Below are 21,015 nucleotides of genomic sequence, written 5' to 3'. Positions count from 1 at the left end.
TTTAAAATCAGTGAGGCGAAGCATAGCATCAGATATACTTCATTTATTGGTGACGGTGACAGCTCAGTATACTCCAGTCTTGTAGAGGCACTAGAATGGGGATACTCCATCACCAAGATTGAATGTGCCAACCACTCCCTCAAGTGTTTTCGATCTTCACTAAAGCACATGGTACGTGAAAATCCATCATACAAAGGGAAAAGCAAACTTACTGAGAGCATGAGAAAACGACTGACTAAATCTGCCAGGAGTGCCATCATCATGCACAGCAAAGAGAGTGATCGCCAGCAAGCCATCCTGAAGTTGGAACGCGATTTGCTGAATGGACCATATCATTGTTTTGGTTACCATGCGAAGTGCAGCACCGACTTCTGTAGAACAGCACAACAGTCAGCTACATCAGCCATGCAATCCATTCCACCTGATTGCTATGTCAGTGACAAACCCAGCTACCTTCGTGACAGCAGCAGTAATGAATCTGTAGATACCAACACCACTTCCAATACCCAGCACGATGACCTGGAAGAGACAATAGTAGAATTACACAAAGAGTGGCAGGATGCTACCGATGACACCAACCTGCAAGAGGTGAGGGCCATTCCTGTTGCATCTACTGCATCCCCTACTCCCCAAGAAGAAGCTATCATTTGTGACATCCAGAGAATACTCAGCCGTCTTGTTGCTAAAGCTCCACAACTCATCGGTATGTTTTTCATGCTACATATAACAATCAAATACAGTAATATTCATTCTATAGGAAACTTTACCACCGACCTTGCTGAGTCTTGGATGCACATGCGCACCAAGTTTGATGGAGGGAAACAAATTAATCGAAGTCAGCGAGGATCCTGGGAAGGCCGTTGTGCGGGAGCTGGCTTAAGGTTGAATGAAGGTCCAACGTGGGGTCCGAAGTGCTGGGAGAAGGCCACTTTCCATCAACCAAATAATATCTTTGTCACCCATGCTACCTCAATCGCTAAAGAAGTAGAAAATGATCGAAAACGTAAATCTGCCTTACCAGCAAAACAACAATGCAAGAAGTCTCGCCAGTAATCTTCTGACAACAGCCTCAGCTCAAGGAGATCTTACTCACGCTATGATGGCGGACCTAATGCTGCTGATGTCATACAGGATGTTCCTCCACAACATCTTCAGGACCTGATAATCAGCTTCTACAACACCAAAGTAGTTACTACAATACAACGAGCAAAACAACTACAACTACTTACCATGCAACATCAATATGATGAGATGGCATTTGGCATCTGGAAAGCAGAAAGAAGAGTACGGATAACATCATCAATGGCTGGTACCATCGCCAAACGACGTGCTAGCACTCAAGTTACATCCACCGTACACAACATGCTTTATACCAAATTCTCTGGTAATGAAGCCACTTGTTGGGGCCTAAGTCAGGAAAGAGCAACTGCCTCTCATTACATGCAATGGAAGCAACAGCATGGGTCACCTGAGATATCGGTTGACACTGACTGTGGATTGGTCATATCAGTTGCCCATCCTTGGCTGGCTGCAACACCAGATGGTTTCGTCAATGATCCCCAAGTTACACCTGCCAAGGGACTGGTGGAATTCAAGAATCCCCACAGTTGCCGTGACCTTACCATGATGGATGCTGTACAGAGTAAGAAATTAACTTTTCTTTCCTGCACTCCGAGTGGTATTTTAGCAATAAAACGTTCTGATAAGTATTACTACCAACTCCAGGTGGCAATGCACTGTACTGGAATGAAATGGTGCGACTTCGTTGTGAGGACTTGCCGAGATGTTCATGTTGAACGGGTTCAGTATGACGAAACTTTCTGCAATTCCTTCCTGCCGAAACTAAAAGGATTTTTCTTTAACAGCATTCTGCCTGAATTAAATTTGCCCATGAAGCCCATCCGCGAACCGGCATGGATTACCAACATGGAAGAATGGAACAAAAGAATAGATGCATTGTAATTCATTAGTCAATTAACACTCACTCTGTATGGTTCCTCCACTACTATCGAGTGGTTATACAACGCTTTGAATCATCTACTTCCTTTATAATTTTATATTCTAATGGTTTCTTGACACATGCGCCAATTATACACGTCCACCATCACGCCTCGAAAAATAATAACTCTATTAAGCACCTAACCCGTAACCTTAAACAAACAGACTATGTGGTAAGTTTCATGCTTTTTCCAAAAGTGCACAAAAAGATCTTAGAATCCTACCTAAAGTGCATTTTTCTAGGAAATAGAAATGTGTAAAAGATAGTGTAATTCTGGAACCCAGGAGGTGAAGTATCTGGTAAACAGGTGGTGCTCTATGTGCAGAACATAGCCATTGTAGTGGAAATATGTACTCGGCTTTCAATGGAAAAGTAACAAGCTAATGTTTGAAATTCTTCATAATTAACCATGTTCAAATTTTAGTGATTTTAATTTTCACCAAACGTATAGCTTTGTTTAAGCTATGTATCTTTATACAGAGACATAATATTTCAATGAAACTGATTATGAGATGTTATGGACTAATCACTTACAAAAAGGAATTATTAAAATTGGGAATGTGTTAAGGGAAAGACAACTTATTCAATAGGGTAAATATAATAGGTTTTAATTTTGCGGATTGTCCAACATAACTGTTGTACGAAGGGGTGCAGGGCAAGTTCATGGTGGCACCCCTTCTGAAATCACTCAGTATACCCTAAGAAGTCACTGTACCAAATTTGGTGCTTTGGTCCAGTAAATCACAATCAAAACCATAAGGAACTGGACTAAAAGGGTTGCCTCGTGGTGATGGACTGATCGAAGTTGATGGACTTAGATAATGTCTTGCTGTGTTTGCAAATCGTCTTTAGCGACAGCGATAGGTACAACCCCCCTATATCTTTGTAATGTGTGCAAATGACGCGAGTGCTTGTGTGGGATCGACATCATCCACACCAATTAGTGGTCAGAAGCCGTGCAAGAGAATCCCCAGAAACTGTTGACTGCCAGAACAACAGTGCTATGCTATGTTCACCAGACCCTTTTTTTCCCCACCCATACACAAAAGGAAAAAAAAGTGGTCTGGCTACGCGGTTAGCGTGAGTGCACACTCAGCCTTTTGCTGTCACGCTAATCGGTACGCTCTCACGCACAGCGTCACGCAGATTCGAACGCAGGTGAAAACCTCAGTTCTCTAACTGATAAATGCCATGATGGTTGCCAGACCGTTTTTTTTTTTCTTCTCTTTTGTGTGGGCATCAGGAAAAAAGGGTCTGGTACACCTACATTAAGAATTCTGTGTATCATTTTACTGCAGTCAGGGTGAGTTTTTTTTTTTCAATGATGGCAATATAAAGATGAAAGCACACACATACAGTCAGTCAGTTACTTAAAACCTGGCCTCACTAACTGCTAGGGAAATATCACCAGCAGCCAGCTGTGGTTTGCCAGATGAAGAATGTGCACCCCTCAAGCACATGATTAAGGATCGTAGGAGTAAAAAACTTAAACTGCAATGGAGCCAACGGATTGTTTGACTGTATGACTGGTTTGACTTATCTGACAGCAGAGAAGCTAAACGTTTCTAGAAAATTGTGGCAGTTGGCCCCATGCCACCAGCAACAGAAAAAACAAGTGGTGTGAAAGTACCATGTTCAACATTTCGGACACGTCATTGTATGCTCTTTTCTTCTCATTCTCGTTGTTACTATAGCAGCTAGGTAAAGATTGAATTGCCTCTACTTTGATTCAATTTCATTAGTTTTTACAGTATGTATTCAGAGACTTGGCAAAACATACAAAATGTGACCGGGCCTGCGATAATAGGGCATGTGGGCACATGATTTTTGTCTACTTTTTCACACTTTCATCACTCATAACGTTTTGTACCATTATGCTATGGTGTTGCAATTTTCAGCTCTTAGTAAGCATTTCATTGGCATAATGATGCAAGTTACAGAATGGAAATATACTTTTCCAGTAATGAGATATGACTAGTAGAGTGATGGGGTGTAGTTTGTGCCCACATGCCCTGTTTTCGCAGGCCCGGTCACAAATATAGTTTCGTGGTGTTGCTCAATTTACATTGTGCTACAAGGCAATTTGAACTGAAATACTCGCAATGATATAGCACAACTCATTAACAGTCATAGTGTGTTTTGAGAAGATATTTGTAGTAGTTGAGCCCATGAAACAACTAGTTTAGTTGACATGGCCTTATACCATTTCAATGAAGTTCCTCAACATTGTTATCTATAGTGACACAGCTATGCATCTAGTCTGGCATTGTCCACTACTTTACTAAAAGTAAGGGTCTGGTGAAACACACATCCCATATCAGTTTTATAGGAATTCGTGGACAGCATGCATAACTGGAGTAAGATGATTGCCTTGCAATTTGAAAAAAGACACACCATTCATTGCCAAGCAATTATTATTTTTGCCTTGTTTGGCATGTTAGTAATGGCTGAGCACACATTTATTGGCTGGCATAGAATGTCTGATATGGATGTGTAGTTAGTGTTTCTCACCTCCTGCATACCAAACTCACAGCGTTATTGGTTTATTAATCAGTATTCACACATTTGATGAATTATCAGAAGTGTTTTCTTATATAGTATATATATATATATATATTTTTTTTTTTTGAGGAGCACTATTATAATCTTTAAGTAAAGAGTACCAAATTGGGGTCTGGCTAATTCACGTGCTTGTGCTATCACTTTTTCACTACCGATCTGATACTAGCTCTTACCAAACTCATTATGCACGCTGCCATCTTGAAAAGCAATTGTCTTACATCATACAAAGTATCGGGCGTTTATAGAAATAATAGGGCCAATGCCAATACTAGTACAGTGGATCCTCAGTTATTCGAGCAGCTTTGTTCTTATAGTTAGCCAAAAGTGTTCAGATAAGTGAAACTGTTTGGATAATTGAAGCCCATTATACAGAGCTTCGTTCAACTACTCTAATAGAACAGTCACGTACTCTAATAGAATGCACACTGATGACAAAATACTCTAATAGAACAGTCACATGATGATCAAAATGTTTGGATAACTGAGGTTTGGATAAGCAAAGATCTCACTGTATTGGTATTGCATTACTAAGTTCTATAGTTAATCTTCCCATGTGTTTGTGTATGTTACTGCAGGTCTTCAACTCTGTTGTAATGAGTAAACGTAAAGTACTCAAGGACAGTGTGAACCAACTCCCTAGTAAAAGACATAAGCTTGATGTAGGCAAAAGCACCAATGCACCAACTGAAGAAGAAGGTAATCTTTAATGTCGTTTGCACATATACACATAGTTCTCCCAAGCCATCTTCATTCTATAATTTTATCCATAAATACTACCTTCATTTATTTCTTGTATGTCAATGGGCTACATTTGAAGTATAAGAGGAGCAGAACCTGAAGTTGTACATTATTGAAAGGAGTTACAGTATGTCAAAACTTGGTTGGGAGAGGAGATCACCTGCATAATCAGGACACTTATTAATGGCCCCAAAGTATCTTTTAGCATGTAACCTCAAATAGCTGTATTTGCATACATAGTATCCTCTTTGTTTGTGTTTATTGTACTTATGTATGGTATTTAACTAGTACTGTATAGCAGGTTATTTTTGAAGCAGAAAATTTTGCAGAAGAGGCAAATCTGAGAATTTTGAAGGTTTTTAATTTTGTATTTCAAAGTCTGGTGGATTTCAAATAAATGGAAATTCATGTCACAAAATTACGAAAAATACATGTGTATGATGCTTGCTAACAGATGAAATAATTCACAGATTCCCCGAGGACAAGGTCCGCAAGGGGAGGATGGATTGTATGAGGAGGTGGAGGACACAAGGAACAGTGCTAACTAGTGGTATTACCTTCGTCACTCCTTGCCCACAGCACATTCAAAGCTGAGCTTTAAATAGAATTCTTACTTCTAATTAACACCTTCTTACGCAGTGAAAAGAAGCAGCATACACAAATTACTGTTTCACCAGCACAATTTGATTTGCTGGTGCAAGTATATAATTAAAATCAATCTACACACCTGTATATGGGGTAAGTAACCCCAAAGAATAATGTACAATACAAGTATAATATTCTAGAATACTAATCACACTACTTAATCAGAGTTAGTTCAATGAATAGTCAAAATCACTCGCACCTCCAGATCTCCCTCTTCCTCTGCCATTTCCATGGAGCTGTAGAAAGGAGGGTATAAGGCACATATATCATGTGGGTGGGATTGCACTGTTCCTTGTATCCTCCACCTCCTCATACAATCCATCCTCCCCTTGCGGAACTTGTCCTCGGGGAATCTGTGAATTGTATTCCAGAGGTTCCGGATACAAGGAACAGTGCTAACTAGTGGTACGTTTAAAACACAAATCATACCTGCTAGAGGCTCCTGATAGAACAGCTCTAGTAAATTCAGAAGACCCTTCACTTCTGTAATAGAATCTCTCAAAGGTACTTCTTGAAGACCAATTTGCCACCTTGAGAATCTCAGCAACAGGGACTCCTTTAGCCCAAGCTCGTGAAGAACTGGCACTTTTGGTGGAATGGGCTGTAAACTGCTCAGTATCAATGCCTGCCTTTCCCAAGCTGTGTTTAATCCAGTGACCCAAAGTTCCTGGACGAGCTCTTCTAAATGGCCTCTTTGAAGTCAAGAATACTGGCTTAGGTGAAGTTATTGAAGCTGCTTGTTCTGATGTTCTGGAGAGTTATAATTGAAGGGAAGTAACTGGACATACGTCAGCATCCTCTGGCAGAGAAGAATAGTGTACTGTCCTAGGGGGACCTCGAGTACGAGTCTTAGTCAGCCGAACTACTGTAAATTGAGCCCCAGTGGGTGTCCATCTCAAATGATCCCTGTCCAGGGTTGCTAGGTCTGAACACCTGCTTGCATTAGCTAGTGCCATTAACGTTGCCACCTTCCTGCCCAGCTCCAGAGTTGAGAGACCTTCTGAAGGGCAGTTTCTAAAGTATTCGACAACTACAGCTATATCCTATGACACACTAAGGCGAGGAGCTGGTGGCCTGGCATTGAACATGCCCTTTAGTAACCTAGACACTAAAGGATGGCTTCCCACATTAACGTTATCTAATTGTGGGTGGGAAGTTGAGATTGCAGAGCGTAATGTATTAAGTGAACGGTATTGTAATCCTAAATCAAATTGGTCTGCAAGGAACTCTAGCACATTTCCTAAAGATGCTGAAAGTGGATTAATGTGCCTTCCAGCACACCAGCCACACCACTTAGACCAGGCTGAATTGTATGCTGCATGGGTGTTAGATCTCCAGGAGTGCAGGAGCAGTTCTGTAACTCTTTCAGAAAATCCTTGTGTTGAGAAAGCTTGCCTGAGACAGGCCATGCAGCTAAAGACATCCAATTCTCCTGGATTAGAGGATGGGGCTTCAGATCTGAACTCAGGAGCAAATCCTGTTCCATGGGGAGTAGAATGGAATTCCTCACTAACATTCTCAATACCTGGGAGTACCACACTTGAGCTGGCCAAGTTGGGGCTATTAGACAAGCATAGTCTACCTCTTCCAGGCAAATCTTCGACAGTGCTCTGCCAATCAGGTTGAAGGGGGGGAAGAGATAAGGCTGGTCTTGCAACCAAGATGTTGAAAAGGCATCTACCACTCTTGCCTGTGGGTCTGGTCTCCAGCTGCAGTAATCTGGCAGCTGAGCATTCGTTCTGCTCGCAAATAGGTCTATTGTAAAAGGACCAAGGAGGAGGTGGACAGCATCGAAGACTGATGGTAGGAGTTGCCAATCGCTGCTGTCGTGGTGGCGAGACTCCCAGTCTGCCAAGACATTGTCCTTCCCTGCCAGATACTGTGCATGTGATGTAATCCGATGTAGGAGGCACCACTTCCAAATCTCCAGGGCCAACTGACACAGTTGGGATCTCAACGGACTGCCAAGCTTGTTCAAATAAGCTATTGCAGTGCGATTGTCTGACCTGACCAGTACTGCTATATCGGTTTTGTCCTTCAGATAGGACTGCAAGGCCAGAAACATTGCTTTGAGCTCCAAATAATTGATGTGGAACTTGGGTCTCCTCTAATGTCCACCTGCCACCAGTTGGTACCCCTTGGCAGACTGCCCCCCAGCCCAACTTGGAGGCATCTGACTCGATCACTGTTGAGGCCTCTGGTTTCCATATTGGGGCTGAGCAGTGGGAAGGCAGCTCCGAGCACCACCACTGAAGGTCTACCTGTGCCTCCTTCGACAGGCTCACAGAACCCTGGTAGTGAGGGTGTTGGTGAAGTGACCGAATCTTCTTATCCTGTAAGGCACGATAATGGAGAGGGTCTGTCCATACAGCTGGTTTGGTTGCTACCAGTGTCCCAATGAAGCAAGCCAGAGTCCTCATTGGAATTCTGTCCAGAGAAAGAAGATGAGATGCTTCCTTCTGGATACAGTGCAACTTGTGTGCTGGGAGAGAAATTACCATGTTGTCTGTGTCCACTATGAACCCCAGAAACTCCAGATGACAGGTGGGGGCTGTGATGGACTTTGGGATATTTATTAGGAACCCCAGAGTGGTAAGCAACCATATGGCTGTTGAAAGGTCCACCAATAGTTGATCTTTGGTAGGAGCTGCCAGTAACAAATCGTCTAGATAAATAATTAGGTGTATGCCTAACTGACGCAGGAACTGGGTTGCAGGCTTTGTAACTTTTGAAAAGGTGAATGGTGCGGTACAAAGCCCGAATGGGAGGCACTGGAACTGCATCAAGTTGTGTGGTGGACCTGCTTGGAAGGCTAGAAGGTTCTAAGATTCTTGGGCCACAGGGATGGTTAAGTACGCATCGTTTAGGTCCAATTTCACCATGAACCACCCCTGACTGATGATGCTTGGCAGCATGTACAGGCCCTCCATCTTGAAGTGAGGCGGTACTATATGGGAGTTCAGGTATCTCAGGTCTATAATCAGTCTCCAACCTTCGCCGCTTTTGGGGACGACAAAGATCGGACTGATTATGTGAGCTTCTGACTGCTGCACTGGGTGAACTGCCCCTTTCTCCCTCAGTTTGGACACTTCCTACTGCAGAACTGATTGTTGTTCCCTGCTGACTGTGATGGTGTACCTGTGCTGCTCTGGCAAACACTCTAGGGGTATCTGATACCCTCTGATGGTGGATAGCACACAAGGATCTTTGGTCAGGCACGCCCAGTTCTCTAGGAACAAGGCAGCCCTTCCTGCTACTGGTGTTAGTGTATGTCGAGGCAGAAGGTGCAGATTCAAGTTGAGTGCTTGAAAAGAGGTATGTGGTAGGGGTAAGTTGTTCAGGACTTTTCCAATCTCCCCGAGTGTTTGTGGGCTTGGAAAGTGGACTGCTTCTGAGGATGGGGGTGCTGATGGTATGGCTTGTAAGGCTGCTTGTTGGATGGGGGAACATTGCCCTGCCGGGACCCCGAATTGCCAGCAGGGCCTGGTCGAAAAAACTGTTTCTTACTGCGACCCAATGTGGACTGGCGGCTCTTCTGGTCATATGGCTGATAGCGGTGGGATATTTGAACCACTTGTGCCAACGTCTTATCAGACTCCACTGTCGCTTTCAGCTTGGGGCAAAACTCTTTCCCAAACAAGAATTCTTCACTATTAGTGGGGGGTTCCTTACCATACTTCTCCAGACCTTGGTCAACTGACCGGAGGATGTTGCATCTCCTTGTCTGGGAGACAAGTTCGTTGGCATTCCCCAACAGCACTAAAGTGCACTGGACAACGCTTAGCGCATCGTGAATGTTTATCATGGAATCCTCATCCTTCAACAGATCGTTATCAATTAATTCCGACCACAGACACGAGAGGGGCCCAGCACATCGCAACAACGCTGCTTGTATCGTGCCAAGTTCGGCATCACGTGACCTCGAGAAGTGTTGGTTTAGGTGATCGAGGACAAAGCGATCAACTTTTGGCACCTTCATTGCGGGAGTACGAGGTACCGGGTGTTCCTTATGCATCTCCTTTTGCACGTCTTTATCGAGAGACGCGCGAAAGTGTTTTTCTAGATACTGTTTAATTACCTCATGGGTTTCAAAGGTGAAATCGTCATCCGTCTTCAAGTTGTTAGGATCAAATAGTGTGGATTCCCCCGAGCTGTTTCCATCATTACTAATAGCCTGGGAGTCCTCATCTCCCAGAGAGCTAGCTGACGACTGGCGCATACCGGCATCCAGCCTGCTAACCCCTCTCAACTGGGGCACACCGGCTCCCAGCAAGGCATTAATACCAGATTGGCGCACCCTGGCTATCAATTGGTCTTCTCCATAATCAAGAGGGTGGTCTTCAACCACTGGGGGACTGGCTGCAGTGTTTCCTGATTGATCGCGTGCCTGGTCGCCACGCTGTTGTCCTTCTCTATCCTTGTCCTGCTGAACTGGGTTTCGAAGTGCATCCAGGAACTTCTTCCTCAGTGATTCGCTAGAAGAAATGCTCTCCAAAAGGCTTAACACAGAGTTCTCATCCATCACGTGAGTTGAAGTATCACGTGCTGATTGAGCAAGTAAAGAAGGTGTTAATTAGAAGTAAGAATTCTATTTAAAGCTCAGCTTTGAATGTGCTGTGGGCAAGGAGTGACGAAGGTAATACCACTAGTTAGCACTGTTCCTTGCATCCGGAACCTCCGGAATACAATCCCCATCTCTATACATTGGAGAGAAAACTTGGGGGAGTCTCAAGTGGAGCAAAATTTTAATTAGTCACTGGCTCGATCATGCCTATGCTAAAATTGCAGCAGATGACATCAAAACCCAACAATGGCAGATCTGTTTACTGGCTATTGACACAGTAATGATACTGTTAACCATTACAATGAGCTAAAACATGAGCAGTTATGTGTTTATGCCAGAATATTTGATTGCTAAAGGCAACTTTGTGGAAATTTGTTTTCAAAGGACAGCAGGTCTTGTGAATTTGGTTTTGATGAGAAAAGAATATCTAAACCAAAACAGCCAAGCTATAAAAAAGAGAGTGCGGCCCCCAAAAAGGCCAGGGTGAAAAAAGATGTGAAATCTAAGGTGGCGGCCAAGAAATGGCTGTGATGGTAGGTTAACGGCAAAAAATTTAATTGCAACAATTCAGGAGAATTTGGATTCGGCACCAAATTCTCCTGAATTGTCGTAATTAAAATTTTTACCATTAACCTACCATCACAGCCATTTCTTGGCCACCATCTTTGATGTCACATCTTTTTTCACCCTGGCCTTTTGGGGGCCGCACTCTTTGTACAGAGCTTGGCTGTTTTGGTTTAGATGTCACTTCTTTTTGTATTGCAAGCCACAAATATGGCCACAAACTGGCTTTGGTACTTCCTTTTAACTTGTTTTTTTCTTTACTGCAGGAATTGTGGAACAAAGGAAGTAATTGTGTGTATAGCTTTTGTCTGATTAAACATTTGTGTATTTAACATTGTATATCACATACTATAGTTAATAAGGTGACTTTTTACATAACTGAACTGTAGTTGAAACTCTCATTGTTTGTAGTTGAACTCTCTACAGGTGATTTGTTTGCAGCTGAACTCTCTACATGATGGTTTCTTTGTAGCTGAGCTTTCTACAAGGTGACTTCTTCTAGCTGAACTCTCTACATGATGGTTTCTTTGTAGCTGAGCTCTCTACAAGGTGACTTCTTCTAGCTGAACTCTGTACAGGGTGACTTGTTATTGAACAGTGGAAAACTTAAGCCTGTAGCCTTAACTATTATTGAGTTATGCTTGTCTGAAGATATCAGGCAGGTAGTTAGCCAATAGAAAATTTCATTGAATAAAAATTTTTAATGCAATCCTTTGGAAGCTTTTATGGTCGTACGGAAGGCACTTTTGGGCTTGGTTATATACCAACTGCCAAGGTGTCGGATGGTATTGTGAAGCTGGTTTTTGGGTGAAAATTTTTGGCCAGAAAAACCCAAGCATCCATGATCCCTAATAGTATGATAGATACTGACCAATTGCAATATTAGTTTCAGTACTTAATAAATTTCTTTAATTGGAATTACTTTTAGTTCCCCAGTACAATAAAACTACTTTAAACCAGCAATATTTTTTAAGGCATCTGTATACAGTAGCAATGATTTCTAATGGTTGCTGTGACTGGAATTGGGCAAAGCAAGTACACTTGCTTGCTCTGGTGAACAGTTAAGCAAGCCAAAAATGGCAACTAGAATAGCATCACGTTCTGCATGTGTATACTTATTATAGAGTTGGGAGGTAATAAAGGTATTTTTCAGATACCAATGTGGTTTTCTGAAAATACCGAATTTAATGTAGTAATTAAATTTTTAGTGGTTAAATCAAGCCCCGTTTATGCTGCGGGCAAGCACAAACCTATATGTGTTAAAGTGTTCACAATGAGTTTTGAAAAAAAAATTTTTGGGATACTTCAAACCTTACTTTGTGGTATAGTTGTCATTTCATTTGTTCCTTTGAAAAGATAACTTTTACTACTAGCACAATGTGGGTATAAGTGCAAATCTGAAAGTGTGAATATAAAAGGTATTTAGTGATACTTAGGTAATACTGTACCATTCTTCTGAAGTGTAATATTGCCCAATCCCTATCAGTATACTGATCAGTGTACTGCTAAGCCTCCTTTGTTCTTGAATTACTTGTATCAAGTCACACATTGTGCAGCGCCCTTCTCTACATTCACCCTGAGTATGGACAGTCCTGCCAGAGGACAAAAACTTCCTGCTAACTTATAAACACTTTCACAAAACCACATTTTTTCGTGTAAAGCAACCACATCAATTTTGTACTACCTATTTCATTTACAACTTGATCAATTGTTCTTTCATCTACTACAGCTACATCATCAGTAACATCATCAGTACATCTTGTAATTTCTATTAGACCATCAACATCTAGTAAAGTTCTCACATCCAGGTTCCACACATTTAATTTCTGGTTCTAAGTACACAAAACTTGTTTGAACCCTGTGAGGTATGTAAATCCTAAGAAACCTGATATACATAGAGTGATGTCATCAGATGACATCCTGGACTCTACACACAAAACCCAAACTCCTTGCATGGTCAACTTTAACCAGTAATATAGTGGAACTTGTTAATCAGGACACTTGAAAATGTGACACCTCGGTCCCAAATTATCCCTTAGCATGTAAATTAACCTGGAAAATCAGGATACCTAGACAATCATTAGGCTTCTGGTCAGTCCCAAGGTGTTCTTAATACACAGTGTAAACTGTATTACTGTTGCCTGGGTTTCACCACACGGAAACATTGACATATGTAGTACTTAAAGTACTGACCCAAACAAAGCACGCAAAACTGAACTTCTGCTAAACACCCATACACTCACTCGCACTATACTACACTTTACACTATATGTATGCTATATGCACATGTGCACATTCTATGTATAAATAAGCACATACGTAGGTTGCAGGTTACGTATGTAGTGTTATGGTAATGTTAGCAATGTTGTCTGTTGCAGACAGTGTAATGAGGGTGGAGGTAGAAGGTGCAGAGGTGATTAAACAAATCAAAAACAGTGAGTGAATGTGTGTTTTGCACCGTTGTAATTTTGCAAGTATCCGTTAAATTACAATCTTTTAATTTCTGAATTTCCACCAAATTACACAGTACACTCTACATATATCACACTATGCAAGCATTACTGTATGCTTAAACTACCATTCAGTGTTACTGTATATAGTCTAGTGCTGAGTGATAATATCAATAGTTCGATACTCGCGATCAAAAAATCATTATCGCAATATGATGAATACAGCTTACTATCGCAATATTGCTGTAAGATTACTAGAAACATTGTTACCAAGTTTATTTAACTATTTTGTAACTCTTTAGGCTTGCTTATTTGCGAAATGTTTGGTTGCAAGGCTATTACAAGCTGTGTGTATTTATCGTCCGCCCACACAATTAGTCGATCGCTTCACGAAGAGTCTAGAATTCCACTAAAAATGCTGCTTGAGAAGCTGGCTTAGCTGTTTTATAACTACTTGGCTTGCTTTATCGTGAAAAAGTTTGGTTGCAAGGCTGTAACCAAAATTGTAGAAATGTCGTGTGTGTGTCCCCCCCCCCCCCCCCCCCCCCCTCCCCCCACGCAATTAATTACAATTAGTTACCTAATTGATGCACTTACAAGAAAATCATAATCTATTATGCGTAGCATGCATTGAATACTTGGAACTTGACTGAGGATCATTCAAAGTGTAATTATCGTGATATTATCGTATCGTGAATAATACTTCAATATCGTGATAGTGAATTTTCTACTATCGCTCAGCATTAATATAGTCAAATAAATTCAAACTTTAGCCACATATATACACCCTGCATCTTACCAATTGATAGTTTAGCCATGGCTGAAGTAAAGATTAATTGTCCACTAGTAAAGCTTCTAGTGCAGCCGACCTCCCTTGCATCATTACACTTTCAATATTTCTACTAGTGCATAAACGAATGTTCTGAAATTCTAATGTTCGTTCATTTGGGAACATTCGAATACAAATTCATAGCATTCGAATCCTTTACATGGGTACCCAATGTATATAATTAGGTCACATGTAGCTAAAAATAGTACAGGACATGACACGCGCCAGGTATCAAGTTATTAACATGTACTTTGCTTAGATTCAACAAATTAAAATTTTTGATTGTGGGTTTTAAATATTAGAAACATTCGAATAATCCGCAGTTTTCCATTCAAACATTCGAATACTCAATTCTAGCATTCGTTTATGTACTGATTTCTACTAGATGGCTAAAAAATTGAAAATTTTAAATTGGGAATAGGGATCACTGAAAAAGTCATGAAACAAGAAGGGATCGCTGGGGTGGCAATATAAACCACAAATCCCTATTTTGACAACCTGTCATAAATTTTAATTACATGCTCCATCATTTTAAAATGAGTCAAAATAGGGATTTGTGGTTTACATTACCATCCCAGTGATCCCTTCTTGTTTCATGGCTTTTTTCAGCGATCCCTATTCCCCTTTCAATTTTATCTATAGTACGTACGTGTTGAGCTGTATCCTCAAAAAAAAAAAAAAAAAAAAACTTGCGATTGCTACATCGCACGGGCTTCTTTTATTGCTCGTTAGGTAGTCCCTCTCAGCCCGCTAAATAATACGTTAAAAGTGCTTCATTTGAATGTAATACACTCCAGTTATGACAGCTGTACCCCCATTCATTTTCAGTAGGGAAGTCTCTAAAGCTCAGTCCTGTGATGTTTATGTTGACACATGTTTGTGGTGAAGCCAGATGTCACACTCCCGCTTCACTATCCGTTATGTAAGAGGCTGTAATACACTTTTAAAACAGCTTTTTGTGTGTGTGTTGTGTGTGTGTTGTGTGTGTGTGTAAAACAGAGTTGCATGAGTGGAAGAGCTCACTATTGCATTGTATTTAGAAAATGAGTGGCCCAGTTATCTTCAGAGAAAAAACCTCTTCAGCCTTAAAGAGGAAAAATCCAGTTCAAAATCTGTTATGAAGCATTAGTGTACTGCTGCGCAATACTATTGATACTGCGATAGTATCGATACCTGATTTGGTATTGCAAAGGAAAGTTTAGGTATCGCCTGTATCAGGTATATTAAATTAAGTGCACAGGACGAAATAATCTTGTGTCAAAATGGCATCCCAGCAGTCAGACACGTTAATAAGTGTGAATCTAATTCCGCTTGATGGTGCAAGCAGTCAAGTTTGGCAGTACAAACGAAAGAAGGAAGAGTTGTGGAGCCATCACAGATTAGTTTTTGAACTTGTAATCCACTTGCTATGGGACATTCGTGTTCATTTCAACTTATTCAGTAACCGCTATACTAGTGACTACACCTAGGATGCTAGTGCTCAGCCTGTACAGAATGTCTTGTGCTAAATAAAATTTTCTCGAAGATGTGGACTTCCTATGGCAGTGTATTGGTATTCTATATAAAGTCAGTGGAGCTAGACTAGGCTACGCTTTCATACAACCATGCATAGTTATGTTTTTACAGGTGTTTTGTGGCATCCTGAAAATGTTAAACTTTGTTATTCATCAATATTGATGGTTTCTCTCTCCCACATGTTATGTTTTTTACACAACAACTTGTAACTTACTACATTATTGCAAGCTTCACCGTTTTTCAGTTAATACCCAATACCTAAAGTATATCGTGATGCTTAAGTAAAAGTATCAGGATATGCAAACTTTGGTTGGTATCACATAGCACTACCTGAAAGTGAGCCAAACAGCATGTTTTTTACTTCACATTTACCACACAGCTGCCCATCCTCTCCTATTCCCATTTAGTCAATTTGTCACTTTAATCCTTTTCTCATCACTTTGCCACACATGTACACAACTTTTCCAGCTAGTATTTTGTTTTTGAAGTCACATTTCGATAATACTGTTTGTATGAATTTGGGCTAATTGTATCTTTAGTGACTTCCAAACACATCTGCACTGATCAAACATACAATGGATGGTATGTTCAACTTCTGCTAGCATAATAGGCAATAATATTTTTTTATTAAAGTGCACACACTTACACTTCATTTGTATTTTCATATACTTCACAAAGTTTAATCCCAGCCACCCAATGACTCCTGGGGAACAACATCAAGTTGTAACACCAATGCTGCAAATATCAAACAATCTTACATCAAATGAAGTAGGCTCAGAAAAAGACTTGGACCCGCTGCTGCTGCTGCTGCTGCTGCTGCTGCTGCTGCTGCTGCTGCTGCTGCTGCTGCTGCTGCTGCTGCTGCTGCTGCTGCTGCTGCTGCTGCTGCTGCTGCTGCTGCTGCTGCTGCTGCTGCTGCTGCTGCTGCTGCTGCTGCTGCTGCTGCTGCTGCTGCTGCTGCTGCTGCTGCTGCTGCTGCTGCTGCTGCTGCTGCTGCTGCTGCTGCTGCTGCTGCTGCTGCTGCTGCTGCTGCTGCTGCTGCTGCTGCTGCTGCTGCTGCTGCTGCTGCTGCTGCTGCTGCTGCTGCTGCTGCTGCTAGTGCTGCTGCTGCTGCTGCTGCTGCTGCTAGTGGAAGAGTCATTGCCACCATCATCATCTTCACTATCGTTGTCACTGCTGATGTGGATGAGGATTCACTCTAGAAGTTCTTCATGAATTCCATTTTGTTCCCAGTAATGATCTTTGACCTTTTCTTGAACATGCTTTATCAAGGATTGCCACCTCTCGGATGTAACAGCCTCAAATCCTTGATAAACCAGTTCCTTAACTTCAGTCAAAGTATACCTTTCATAAACAAACACATACTGTAACAATGTCCATAACAATGCCGTTATACCTCCTGTTGTTCCGTTTTACATGTCCCTCACCTGACTCCAGGCCACCAGTGTGCAACCGGCAATCTAACTACCTCATGGACCACAAAAAATTGGAATCACAGCAGTATTGGCTTAATTATATAATCAAAAGTTATGTATGTGGTGACATTAAAGCACAAACTGTTGCAATGCTATCCTCTTGTCATTAATCATCTTGTACTTAAATCCTATACCACTTAACACCCTTTTAAGCGATGTTCTCCCGCCAGAGAAAATACCATCATTTCATGCATGCTTAAGTTTGGACTAAGACGGAGGACGTGACAGGTTCCAGCGTTCAAAATTAACTTACCAAAATCTTTGAGAGTGATAGATTTTCCTTCGTTTCATACAATGAATGGATCTTCCGTCTGATGGCATCTCGGTCAAAATTGTCGCATCAACACATACTTGTGAACATTTGTACCTGACAAATACAATTGAGCAGGCTTGTGCAAAGTGTTTTTTGTGCCTTTTTCTTGGTGTAGAAAAGCCGCCTTTCTTGCAGTACTCTGTTCTAACTCTTACAATGGATGTCTTTGAAATCCCTGCGTAACGTAATGAATGCCAAAGGCCAGCAAAGATGATATTACCGGTGGTCTTTGAGATTCTCTCCTTGATGTTTACGGAAACTTTAGATTTCTTTGCTTCTTGCTCAAAGCAAGAGTTTATAACGGTGTATGGAGAATTTCGAACTATACTATACCCTGTGAAAAATGAACCTGTGAAGTCCTATGGTATTGTTCAAATGACTCGATGATTTGTGTTGATTGGTGACCTAATTATAAGTACAGTGGGCACGCGCATATAGATTGAGAGACTGAAGCTACAGAGTGAAAGAACAGTGTACTCGAGAAAAGTATGGCACAACGTGCTGAGGAACTCAGAAAGACACAGCCAACTAATCTGGAAAACCAACTTCGCGCGTGACATCTTAATTCGAGATTTCATCATGGTCACCATTATAAACTCTTGCTCAAAGTAGTCCCATAATTTCATAAGTAGATACTTGGTTTGGCTGTTTAACATCTTTCCAAGAGGGTTTTGCTGATGCTGCACTGGATGCCATATACTCAACTGCATACCCGTAACATGAGCTTATGTCATTAACATCATGTTCATCTTGTATGGCTTCTTATTCAGCAACCCAGGATCCAGCTCAACATGTATGTACTTTAGTTTGTGTACTTTATACAGGGCTCCATACTGCATACATGCCTGCAGGGCTCTTAGTAATTTTTTTGAGTGCACGTACTGTCATTGTCTGTCAAGCTACCAGAACAACACAGATTTTTGTACTACCAAAACATAAAAATGTACTGGTACCCACTTTTAAGCTTTCAGTAATCAAAATGTGGTCATACCAAAAGTAATGTAACCATGTCATAAAATAATGTAACACACTGCTCCTAGTCAAGTACAGCAGTCTTTAAGCTATTAAATGAAAATTCATGTATCCCACAAGTCAAAAGTGACACTGGATAACATGGTTTTAAATACATTTTGCACATTCATAGCTGACAAGTACAAGTAGGCTGGTGTTTAACCCTTAAACCCGCAAAGAACTTTTGCGAATGCGTGTTTAGGGCACACATAGCAACATTAAATGGGGTAACTTAATTCTTACCTATAACAACACATTGTTCAAAAGGACTGTTCACTGGGCTACTTGAAGAAGGTTAAATGAATTGTTACTGTAACTACAGCGGCTTACTTAATTGTTGAACAACAGCAAGTTGTGTATCCGTGTTTCAAATTTCTGCCACGTCTTTAATTTTGATTGCGAGTTTACTCTTGTGAGTCATATGCACTGCTTAAAGGTTCTTAGTTTACTGATTTGTTAAGCTTGCTTTACTATAGTTGTACCCAGTTATAATGATAAAATATCAGTAACTTTTAGTGTAAACTTCCCCAGTTCAATATATACCATTTAATGAATAGCAGCAATGGTCCAACAATGCCAACAATACAAGAACAGTTCAACAGCAATAACAAGACCATACAGGCAGTACAAAAATAATTCAAGCTATTATACGTATCGGTAAAGTCATACAAATGAGTTTTAGAACATTCTGGCATCTATTTACACCTGTAATCACAGAAAGTGTCTATAAATCCATACACAATAGTTATTTCTATGTTGTTACATTTTAGTAGTGTTCCACCAATAATCAGATCGGTATTGAATCGGAACCGATATTGAGAGTTTTGGTATCAATTGGTATTGGTTATTTAGGTATTCCGATACCAATTAATAGCCACTCGCGCCAATTGTCATCATAACTATCATCGTAGATGCTATGCTAGCAAAATCATACAGTATGATAGTAACTGTATAGTAAAGACCACAAAGGAGTAGGCGTGGCCCACAAAATAACATCACCCAAAAACCAGCCTCAATTTTCCATGACGACGATGAGGCAGTATTGGTGAGGTAAAACTAAGCCCAAACAAGCTTTCAGAAATGCTTTCAACAAGTTGCTACGGAATTTTATTTTATTTTTATTCAACGGAATTTTCTACTGACTGACTAAGTAACTGACTGATGCCTTCAGACAAGTGTAACTTGATATCGGCTAAGGCTACGGGCTTGATTTTTAACTGTTCGACGTCACTTCGGCCTGACAGGTGCCTTTTGGCATACCGCAGTACGTACAATGCATTCTTCATGGACTTACCAGTGTCCTCCTTTGTGTCCCATTCATCTTTGCTGACAGGGAAAGGTGTCGATTTGGTTTCGAGCACGTGATGGCTTCCCTTCAAAACGGAAATCGTCCGTATTTTTCATAGTGGCTATTTTGATTGCAGAGGTGCTTTTCAAACAGTTCTTGATTCGTATTGCTGTGTAACAGGTTGAACATAGCCGACAGCGAAGCGTAATGGATACTTCACTTTTCAGATGATAATTAATAAAATTGAGGTGTGGCACCATTTCTTTTGGTATGCGTAGATTGTAGAGGTACTTCTGGAAAAGCTCTTGATTTGAAATGCTGTGTAACGGGTTGAACATAGCTGACAACGAAGTGTAATGGATACTTCACTTTTCAGATGATAATTGATATAGCTGGGGCATGCAGCGCCATTTCAGATGTAGTATGCATGAGTTCACCAGTCATAATAAAATTATTTATAAAAAATGTTAACAAACAAGTACACGAAAAATTTGGAACTTTCAACTAGAGTAGGGGCCATAGCACATTGATAAAAAGTACTGAAACAAGTTGGAGTAGTCCATGATATTAAATCACAGTAAAACAGTAAGAAGTGTTAGTATCCCTACTGTGCATTTCCATTATGGTATCTTGAGCACAGTAGGGATATAACACTTCTTATTGTTTTACTGTGATTTAATATCATGGACTACTCCAACTTGTTTCAGTACTTTTTATCAATGTGCTATGGCCCCTACTCTAGTTGAAAGTTCCAAATTTTTTCATGTACTTGTTTAAGATATAACAGAGTAGAAATAGTGTTGAGCATTATTCTAGCATAAAAGGTGCAGGAATTGCTTTGTTAAACATTGAGCAATTGCTACTTACTATGTTTGCATAAAAAAAATTGAAATACTCTAATAGAACAGTCACTGCACAATAAAATTTTCTAATAGAGCAGTCACACATAGCTAACTTGAGAGGTGTGTAAATTGTATGGAAATTACCGGTATGAAATTTACTGCTACGTATATTGGTATCGGATCGGTAGGTATTTTTCTGTATCAGTGAAACCCTACATTT

At 40.8% G+C, this 21,015-nt stretch overlaps 2 protein-coding genes across 2 annotated transcripts in view; both read left to right on the top strand.

Annotated features, from left to right (window-relative positions):
- The window catches only part of LOC136254213 (protein NLRC3-like), a 79,138-nt gene that overhangs the window by 8,645 nt on the left and 49,478 nt on the right, over nucleotides 1–21,015 (top strand). Inside the window, exons 2-3 of the mRNA XM_066046882.1 lie at nucleotides 5,137–5,257; nucleotides 13,451–13,507. Of these exons, the coding sequence (XP_065902954.1) occupies nucleotides 5,155–5,257; nucleotides 13,451–13,507 (160 nt within the window). The 5' untranslated portion in view covers nucleotides 5,137–5,154. The remainder of the gene's footprint in view (nucleotides 1–5,136; nucleotides 5,258–13,450; nucleotides 13,508–21,015) is intronic.
- Nucleotides 1,252–1,962, top strand: LOC136253656 (uncharacterized). Its single transcript, XM_066046316.1, has one exon. The coding sequence runs from the start codon at nucleotides 1,252–1,254 to the stop codon at nucleotides 1,960–1,962; it is 711 nt and encodes a 236-aa protein (XP_065902388.1).

Source organism: Dysidea avara, chromosome 4, assembly GCF_963678975.1.
Source record: "Dysidea avara chromosome 4, odDysAvar1.4, whole genome shotgun sequence".
NCBI classification, from domain to species: domain Eukaryota; kingdom Metazoa; phylum Porifera; class Demospongiae; order Dictyoceratida; family Dysideidae; genus Dysidea; species Dysidea avara.
The sequence above is the reverse complement of the archived record's forward strand: the minus strand, read 5'-3'. Positions and strand labels throughout refer to the sequence as shown.